The sequence below is a fragment of the Cenococcum geophilum genome (assembly GCF_001692895.1).
Source record: "Cenococcum geophilum 1.58 unplaced genomic scaffold K441scaffold_107, whole genome shotgun sequence".
Classification (NCBI taxonomy): domain Eukaryota; kingdom Fungi; phylum Ascomycota; class Dothideomycetes; order Gloniales; family Gloniaceae; genus Cenococcum; species Cenococcum geophilum.
Window position 1 is genome coordinate 202,451 of NW_027137665.1, and position 10,533 is coordinate 212,983.

At 38.6% G+C, this 10,533-nt stretch overlaps 1 protein-coding gene across 1 annotated transcript; it reads left to right on the forward strand.

Annotated features, from left to right (window-relative positions):
• The first annotated feature begins 671 nt into the window (after positions 1 to 671).
• On the forward strand, positions 672 to 1,708 carry K441DRAFT_671703 (uncharacterized protein). Its single transcript, XM_067650455.1, has one exon. It carries the CDS (start codon positions 737 to 739, stop codon positions 1,658 to 1,660), a length of 924 nt encoding a protein of 307 aa, XP_067496377.1. The 5' UTR covers positions 672 to 736; the 3' UTR covers positions 1,661 to 1,708.
• Positions 1,709 to 10,533: the final 8,825 nt, after the last annotated feature.

The following is a 10,533-nucleotide window of genomic DNA, read 5'->3' on the forward strand; positions in this document are numbered from 1 at the left end:
TAGGGAAGATTTAAAGGAATAATATAAATTCTATCTAAATCTAAGGGTATATAGCTCTTGCTAAGAACAAGACATTATATAAAAAAGAGAGAGGAATAATAAGAGAATTATATAATTAAATAGTTAGGGGCTTAGTGGTTAATACGTGCGTATATACACACGCGGTCTTTAATGGACTTCGGTAGAATTTAATTAATCTAGCAGAATTTGGCAGAAGTTAATTAAGCTAGTAGAATTTAGCAGAATTTGGTTAAAGCGTTAGAATTCATCTATTGAGTGTTTTACTAAGACATTCCTACTATAACTGGGCTAGTCCCATTATAATTCCTTCTTTATATAAGTCTTATCTGCTTTAGTTACTAAATAAGTATATTTATAAATTAAGGAGATAGTTTTTAAAGCTCTAACTTTTACATAACTTATTAAGATTAAATCTATATTAGTATTAGTGCTAAAGAGAGCAGAATTAATATTTGCTTTAAAGGAGAGATTAATTTTAAATTTATTAAATAGAATATCACTTTAATTAGCCATTTTAATGCTGCTTTATGTAATAAAGAGAAAGGGAAAATAAAGTTTTAAAGTGTGAATGCCAAGCCCTGTCCGACAGGCCTGCTGTCCGACAGGCTGTCGCCCGCAACCAAATTTTACTGCGGAGCGCACAGCCTTCTGCTTTAGCATCACTGGATCAATGAAAACCTAAAATTCACCCCCAACTACGACGGACAAAGTGAGCATGTCTGCGCGCGGAAGTCGGAAGATCAAAGCCTTCCCTTTCTATGACGAATGGAAAGGCCACCCAATTCCTGATCTCGCTACATTCTACTCCAGAACCGTTACTGAAAGACCTGACAAGTTCATCGTCTGGCTAGCTGGTGACTCCTCCTTGGACAACAAGTACTGGGTTCCATCAAGTGGTGCAGCAGATGAGCCTTTACCAGTGCATGTACCCGCCATCTATGCTTCCATCCTTGATCCTCCGCAGCCGAAACCGGACATTGCGTTCTGGTTGAACCATTATCTTGGAAATCAAGCAACCGCCATCAACACTGCGGTGGAGGCTTCCATGCTCCGAGAGCGCGACAACGGCCTACTTCCACATGACGAATTCATCCGAGATCATATTCGCGCCGAAGATGTTTTGATTGTCTCCGTAGGTGGGAACGATATCGCGCTAAATCCGACATTCGCGACAATACGTCACATGTTGCAGCTTGCATGGTTAACTTCGCACGGCTCGTTGGAGCGCGGGACCGCATGGTCTCTTAACTATTTCAAGAGGATGTTCAATGCGCAGGTGAAGTCGTATGTTTCCAGAATAATCGAGAAGCAAAAGCCCCGCGCCGTTATCATCTGCATGATCTACTTCCCCCTCGAGGCCGGTGCGAGCATGCAGAAGAGCTGGGCAGATTTACCACTGAGACTTTTGGGATATAACCGTCACCCAGAGCAGCTACAGACTGCTATCAAGAAGATGTACGAGCTAGCAACTATGGAAATTAACATCGAAGGGACGACCGTTGTGCCCTGTGCATTCTTTGATGTTCTGGATGGGAAGTCCAAGGAGGACTATACCGCTAGAGTGGAACCGAGCGCCGAGGGAGGCCGCAAGATGGGAGAACAATTAATGGACGCGCTTAAATTCACCTTACAACTCTAAATAGCTAATATTCTTTAGTAGTAAATTAAACGTTAGCTACTCTAGCACTAATTTATATCTATTATATTAGCCTAATTTTTCTATATTAAAGATAATGTAATATACTAAAAGAAAATTTTAAGTAAACTTTATAATAGCTTAATTTTTTAAGGAAACTGTCACAGTACGTGCCGACTGTCAAGGTACGAGGTACGAGGTGACTGTATATCATTGACAAACGATGTCGTGTGAGGATCTATATACAGAGGTGAGGCGGTATATATACGTGTCGCTCAGGGGTCAGGTCTGTGCTCGTGTCACAGCAACGCCGAGTCGTAACAACGTGTCAGGTCAGTGCCGTGACAGAAACGGATAATTATATAAAGATGTCTATTTAAAGCGAAGTCACACCTCCTTTAAACAGCAACATCAATATCTATCACAATCAGCCTTTTGGCTTTTCGCTTTAAAATAAGGCTTATTTAATAGAGAATTGTTATTCATTTGTCTTATAGCCTTAATAATACTATGCCGTACGGCGTTGTGTTGTCGTCGCGATAAAACGTCTTACCCCTTAGAAGATCACGAAGTTTCGCGTCGCGTCTTTCCATAACTGTTAATAAGTAGTCTTTCCTAACAATTTTTCCTATAGGGGTTTTAACAGGTTTTAAATTAACGCTTTCCAGCTTCCTCTCTTCCTCCTTCCTACTACGTCGTCGTCGTTAATAGCCTTCGATATTACCTAGAGATTCTACGTTACTTAAACAGTCTATTAACAATACCCTATAGGCGTAAAGAGACGACATATATCCCTACATTTATATTAGTTATTAGGCGTAGCCCTTATACCGCTAGGTTCTAACAGTACGCGTTATTTAGGGCAATAAGTATATAATTATCTACTACTACTTAATAGTAGTGAACTTACTATACAAGCAGGCTAAGGTGAGATTACCCTCTCCTTAGGCCTATACCCCCCAATATAATATAAATATAATATTTAAAATATATCTTTGCAAGCAAGTAAATAAATAAAGATGTTTATTTAAAGCGAAGTTATACCTCCTTTAAATAGTAACATTAATATCTATTACAATCAGCCTTTTAGCTTTTCGCTTTCCCACCCTCCACCCTATAGATAGTTTTGCAGCCTTTTAGGCTTGCGGTAGGCCTAAGGGGGGTAATAAGTATATAATTATCTACTACTGCTTAATAGTAGGGAACCTACTATATAAGCAGGCTGAGGCAAGATTACCCTCTCCTTGGGCCTACACCCCCTAATATAATATAAATATATTATTTAGAATATATTTCTATAAGTAAGTAAATAAACACCCCCTAAATAATACGCGTACCCCTAATTAATACGTATATACCCCTACCTAAACGAGCTTAAATCCTTCTACTTTAAGTTAGATTATTATATATATTTAACTTTTTTTTTTTAGGTCTATTATATTATACTACGTACAATACTGCGTATGCAGCCTCTAGGCTATAGCGCTATAGCTCTATATATATAAATCCTTCTTAGGCAGCTTAATATATACTAGTAACTATGTCCTAATAGTTTATAGCTATTTAGTAAAAATACTAGGTTACTAATAACTATTAAGTAATAAGAAAACAATAGAAAAGATTCTAAAAAAATAAGAAATCCTAACGCCTATCCCTGTCCTTTTGTAAATTATTTCTATTCTTTTACTCCCTATTATCTATCTACTAAAATCCTAGTAGGAGTTACCTCCTTCTAAAGATCCTACTGCTATTAGCCACTTTCTAGTAGCTATTTCTATCCTGTTTAGGAATAGAAAAAGAGCTTCTCTTCCTTTCTTTGTGTAAAATAACTTCTTTAGAGAAAGAGAAGAGCCTAGTTGCCTTTATATATTCTTTCTCTCTTCTTTATATAGGCTGTAGTTTAGTAGTAGGTGCTTAGGGGTTTGTATAGTAGTATATTCTCTAAAGCATCTACCTTCTTTGTCCTTTCCTAGTTTTAGCTAGAAGAAAGCTGATTGTAGCTTTTTAGGATATCTATCCTTAGTTGCTTTAAGAGAAAAGGAATAACTTCCTTTACAGATCCTAGTATAGTGTTTTCCTTTATTTTTATTTTATTGCTAATTGTTTTCCCACTATTTTAGTATCTTTTCTCTTACTACTCTCCCTATATAGGATAAAGAAGTATAAAAAGACTTTATCTTTCTTCTAAAGAGACCCTTTTTAGCTAGTTTATCTACTATTTCGTTTCTATAGATTCCTAAGTAGCTAGGGACCTAATAGAAGTTAATAGAGATACCTTTACTAGCTAAATAGGAGCAGCTTTGCGTAATTTTAAAGACTAGTTCTTGCCCTCCTATAAGAGAATTTAGTTATAATCTTTTAATAGCCGCCTAGCTATTTATAAAGATATAAACCTTTTTCTCTTCTAGTTTTTGTTGCTTTAGGTGTTCTAGGGCCCTATAGACTGCGTAGAGCTCTATATCTATAATTTCTATATAGGGTCCTAGGTTCCAATTTGTTGTATATTTAATCCTATTTCTCTCTCCTATTTTGCATACAGCTGCCGCACTTAATTTGCTATCTTTAGAGCTATCTGTATAGTATATATCTACTAAATCCCACTCTAGGGAATCTTGTAGATTTTCTACTAGCCTTAGATATTCTTGTGCAGCTTCTTCCTTACTACCTCTTAAGATAGAAAAGAATGCAGAAATAGGAAGAGACTACGGTTTTTGCCAGTTTAGAAAGATTCTCTCTATTTTCCAGTTTTGAATTAGCTGCTAAACTTTAGAAGTTAGAGATAGCAGCTATGTTTTTGGCTGTAAGAGGTGCTTTATAGTAGAGTTTTTAGGGCTAGAGTTAGAGCTTAAGCTAGCTGCTAGTTCGTCCTTATCTTTATTAATCTCTTCTATATAGACCTTCTTAATTACGTAGTTTTCCTTAAATTTAGGATCTTTAGTGTATAGCTATTGCAAAGCTTTTTAAATCTAATTCTAGGAGGAGGAATAGAAGCTTTAATCTCTATAGCCTAGCTAGGAGATCCTCTAAACGCTCCTAAAACTAGTTTTAGGGCCTTATTTTATAAAGCTTAGTACCTAGCTAGTAGGTAGTCTCTAGATTTGCTTTTCTACTAGCATTATATTTTATAGTCTGCTATAGTAGTAATATAAGCTATATAGAGCTACCGTAGGGCTTATAAAGATAGACCTCTTTATATATTTCCTAGTCTTCTAATTAAATAGAAGGCCTCTTTTGCCTTAGAGATTCTTATTTCTATATATTGTTTAAAAGTAAGCTTAGAGTTTAGAAATACCCCTAGCTACCTAACTAGGGGTTTAGGGGATATTTCTACGTCTCCTAGCTTTAGCCCTTCTTCTATAGTAGTACGTTTACTATAGAAGTGTATAAGCTCTATCTTGCTAATATTAAAACTAATAGCCGTTTCCTTAGCTCTAGACATTAACTCTAGCGCTATTCCCTTTAGCTTTTTACAATTAGATTTAGCCGAATTTAAAGTAACCGTCAAGTAGTTATATATACTAGTAGTACTAATAATATAGTAGAGTTTACTATGCCTACTTATTTAGGCCTCTACCTTAGTTTTCTAGTGCTTTATCCCAACTATAAGCAGTTAGCTGCCACTATTAATCGCATAGGGATTCTCACCAGTTTTTATAGATATCTTATAATGGGGTTGCCTAAGTACTAGTCTGCCCCCCAGCAGTCTATATAAGAGTTTCCTCCCAGAGTTAGTACGCTTTTATACGGCTTAGGAGCCTTCCATAGCCTCTAGTTTTACGCCTTTCTTTATTATTTCCGCCAGTACGGGCGTAAGCTGCCATTTGCAGGGATTATAACTCCTATCTTACGTACCTACTGGCGTAATCCTATAAGGGCGTCATGGCTGCATCCTGCAATGTAGTTAGGTATACCTTCTACGGTTAAGGCCTAGCCAAAACCTCTCCCGCCTAAGTAACTCCTATTTACTCTATAAGTATGTCTTACCGGTATACCGTCCTAGCGAAGCAAACGGTTCCGTCTGTTAATGTACCAATACGCGCATCCGTTCTCTTAAGCCACGTAATAGTCTCTCTAGCTAGGACGTGATCCTACCTACTTACTAGGTGCACTAGGGGTTAGAGCCTAGCTAAGGGGTAAAGTCCTAAGAGCTAGTAGTGGCTACTACGCACTACGCCCCGCGGGAGGTTTTAATTCCCGTTTTGCGTTGCCTATAAGGGTCTCCCTATAATAGGCTGACCGTGTCTTACAGAACGGGTTACTAACTAGGTCCCACTAGGCGACCTACTTTACCCTATTCTACTAACCAAGCTTATGTCCCCCCTTTGTATAAGCTAGCCTGTGTCTCTAACTGTCGAGTCCTTATACAACTGGCCTGTGTTTCCTTAGAGCCTCCCCCATATATATGCGCAGGTTGCGTGTACTACGCCTATTAAGACCCTCCTGTGAGTCACCTGTAGGTCGACCGTAGGTCGAACGCCATGGGGCCGTCGAAGCTGGCCTGTGTTTCCGCTGCCTAGAGCTTTGCCCGTGTTTCCACCTCGTTGAGTTGTCTGGTCGCCGTCGCGTCGCCGTCGCGTTGTTGTCGCGTCACTATCGTCCAGGTCGCGCGCACTACGCCTATTAAGACCCTCTTCTGAGTCACCTGGGTACCAGATAGGCCCTTGTAGAGGGGCCTTAACGAGTTCTCTAGGCAGGGCCTTAATAAGTTCTTTGCGGTGGCCTTGGGGCCTTAACAAGTTTCGTATGAGGTATCTGCGACGCGTTAACCTTAACAAGTTCTTATAAAAAAGGGTTTCCCTACGCCCTCGCCTTGCGATCTTAGAGCTGGTGCAAGCCTAAGGGTGTCCTGTTGTACGACTAGGACGCGTCTACGTCCGCTGGCTAGATGATAAGGCTAGTTTCGGGCCTAGTTACGAGCTAGGTAGTCGTACATCGGGTGGTTTTCGTATCCCAGTTTCCCTTGATAGCCCCCCTAGATGGTAGAGCAGGAGCCCTAGGCGGGGGCAGTAGGAATCCTGGTGTTGCTGAGGGCGATGCATCGTACGCGTCGCAGGCTCAACACCACAGAACCGCGACGACAGCGCGCTGCACGCGCTGCGGCGGCTCCCTACCATCGCCTCTGCACTTGGCCATCAAAAGAAACGAATTCCTGATGATGTTTCCACCCGCGGCGACGTGGACGCGTGCAGTAGGGCTTCGCGGGCATATATTTAACTTGTTTATATCCTTATCGCGAAAATTAAATTATTAAAATGTAACTTTTATAACTACAACACATTAAGCCTTAATTTAAACTATAGCACTACTAGTAGGGTTTAAATGAAATTTAAAATGCACTAAAGGACGCCTTAGTAAAGTCCTTCCAAAAGAGCAAAGCCCCTAGACCTCTAAAAGCCTGTTAAATATTGCCGCCGACATCTGGTAAGGCACTTGTAGTAGTATCTTAATTTCTACCACCGTTCTTACTACCTGCAATTCTACCTACCTATTCCTGAGTTGATTGATTAGATTGCGCAGTGGCTTGCGAGGCACCGCGTGAACTAATTTAACGTTTGCAATCTGCCTCCTATGGTGGGCCATACGCACCAAACCGCCAACGCCCGAAATCCGAAAATTTCAGAACATCAAATTCTTAGTCTTGATCATGCAAAAGCTCTACCTGAAGCTCTATACAAAGCTCTACTTAAAGCTTTATACGGAGCGGTAAAGCTCTTTTAATATACAGTATTAATACACTAGGANGTCCCTGAGAACGCTCGCACGAACGCCTGCACGAACGCCCGTACGAACGTCTCTACGAACGTCTCTACGAACGCCTCTACGAACGCCTCTACGAACGCCTCTACGAACGCCTTTGCGGTTGTCTCTACGAACGCCTTTGCGGTTGTCTCTACGAACACCTTAATAAACAGACGCCTGCACAAAGCTCTATAAAAGGGGAGGTTAAGGGAGGCTCTGCCTACGGAGGCTCTGCGTATAGAGGCTCTACGTACGGAGGCTCTATACGACGCTCTGCATTGAAGACTCTGTGTATGGAGGCTCTGCGTACGAAGGCTTTGCGTATGGAGGCTCTACATACGGAGGCTCTGCACGACGCTCTGCACGACGCTCTGCGCGACGCTCTGCACGATGCTCTGCATCGAAGACTCTGCATCGAAGACTCTGCATTGAAGACTCTGCATTGAAGACCCCGCGTACGAAGGCTCTGCGTATGGAGGCTCTACGTACGGAAGCTCTGTACGATGCTCTGCACGATGCTCTGCATCGAAGACTCTGTATCGAAGACTCTGCGTGCGAAGGCTCTGCGTATGGAGGCTCTACCTACGGAGACTCTGCACGACGCTCTGCACGACACTCTACATACAAAGACTCTGCATACGGAGGCTCCGCGTACGTAGCTTCGTGCAGAGCCTCTATATGCAGAGCCTCCGTACGCAGAGTCTCTATACGCAGAGCCTTTGTATGCAGAGCCTCTATACGCAGAGCCTCCATACGCAGAGCCTCCATACGCAGAGCCTCCATACGCAGAGCCTCATACGCAGAGTCTCTAAACGCAGAGTCTCCGTACGCAGAGTCTTCGATACGGAGCGTTGTGCAGAGCGTCGTGCAGAGTGTCGTACAGAGCTTCTGTACATAGAGCCTCTATACATAGAGCTTTCGTACGCAGAGTCTTTAACATAGGGCCTTTAATATAGAGCGTCGTGCAGAGCGTCGTGTAGAGCATTGTACAGAGCCTCCGTATATAGAGCCTCTATATATAAAGCCTTTATCTATAGAATCTTTTTATATACAGAGTCTTTAATATAAAGCGTTGTATAGAGCCTATATATAGAGCCTTTATATATAGAGCCTTTATACGCAGAGCCTCTATATATAAAGCCCCGAGTAGAGCCTTATATAAAGCCTTATATAAAGTACCTATACGTAGAGCCTCCGTATAAAGCTCTACGCGAAACTTTATATAGATATAGAGTTATATAATTTAATATTTAATAACTTTTTATCTATAATTAAAATTTAATTATTATAATACTATTAAATTTAGCTTCTTAAGCTCTATGTTTTATATCTTAAAAGTATATAAATAGAATACGTAGTTAAGTTATTAAGATATAAAAGTTGGCTATAATATAGTCGCTTTAAAAAAGGATAATTAAATATTAGAAATTATAATTAATAATAGCAATTTACTAAAACCTTACCTATTTAAACTATTTTTCTATACTTATGTAATATACTACTTGCCCTCTATACTATATTACTATTATCTATTCCTTTAAGAAAGTTATTTAAAGCCTATACTTTTTCTTATTTTAGTTAGCACTATAATATATAAGAGGGGAGCTAAGGTACTTAAAAATACTATTAAAAATACTTCTAAAGCGCCTAAAGAAGTAGACCTTACTATTAAACCTATACTACCTATATAAACGCCTTTTACTATTATAGAATAACCTAAAGGTTTTTANACATTTATTCTAAATATAACTACATATACTAATACTATAAAGATATTTATTAATATTCTAGTTATCCTATTTAAAGTCTTTAAATACTAAAAGTTTATTATTTAAAATATATATTAAGCTAATAAATATCGCAGCCTTTATTCGTTTTAGCTTAATTAATTAACTACTATTATTATATTATAAAGTTTAAAGAATCTTATAATACTTAAAGAAGTAAATAATATAGATAAATAGTATAAAGCAGAAGGAATAATAGAGGTATGGTTAAAATATATAAAAAAGACTTAATAGGTTAATCTTATAATTAAATATAAGGTTACTACTATACCTATTAATACGTCTACTAATACTATAATTATTAAAATTACTACAGCTATTTAAGCGGCACTTTAAATAGTAGGTATTTTAACTAAAGTAGTAGTTAATAAAGAGGTAGAGTTCTTTAATAATTATTATAAAGGTATAGTAAAGAAGCTATTAGTAAAAAGAGACTACTAAATAAAGTAACTATATACACTATTTAAACGCTATTACTATCTTTAATAATACTATAAGAATAAAAGGCAAAATATTATATACTGTCTTAAATTTAAATTAAAGTACTACATCGGGAAAATATTCGCAGGATGAGATTCAAGTAGACTTTGGTTTTCGCGTTTCGCGTAATTAACATGCAATTTAACCAACTTGACACGCAATTAACTAACTTAACACGCAATTAACCAACTTAATATATAATTTGACCAACTCGACATATAGTTGACCTACTTAACATATAATTTAACTAACTTAATACGCAGTTAACCTACTTAACATGTAATTTAACTAACTTAATACGCAGTTGACCTACTTAATATGCAATTTAACTAACTTAACACGCAATTGATCTACTTAACATGCAATTTAACTAACTTGATACGTAGTTGACCTACTTAATATGCAATTTAACTAACTTAACACGTAATTGACCTACTTAATATACAATTTAACTAACTTAACATATAGTTAACCTACTTAACAACTTTAAAAGCTAACTGTATATTTCTTAACGTGCGATTAAGGTAAAGTTATATACTATATATTTAACTATTATATATAATCCTATACAATCTTATATAATCTTATACAATCTTATACAATCTTATAGTCTTATTACTTGGAGGCTCTGCACAACGGACTCTACACGAAGCTTTGGCGTACAGAGGCTCTGCCCACGAAGCTGCTGCGCATAGAGGCTCTGCACAAAGCCTCTGCCACGAAGCTTCGCATAAGGCTCCTTCACGAGGCTCTACACGAAGCTCTGCGTACAGAGGCTCTGGCACGAAGCTCTGCACGAAGCTCTGCAAAAGGCTTCACCACACATGCAACCTTACCAAAAGGTGGCGCCGCACTTCAAAACTTACGCAT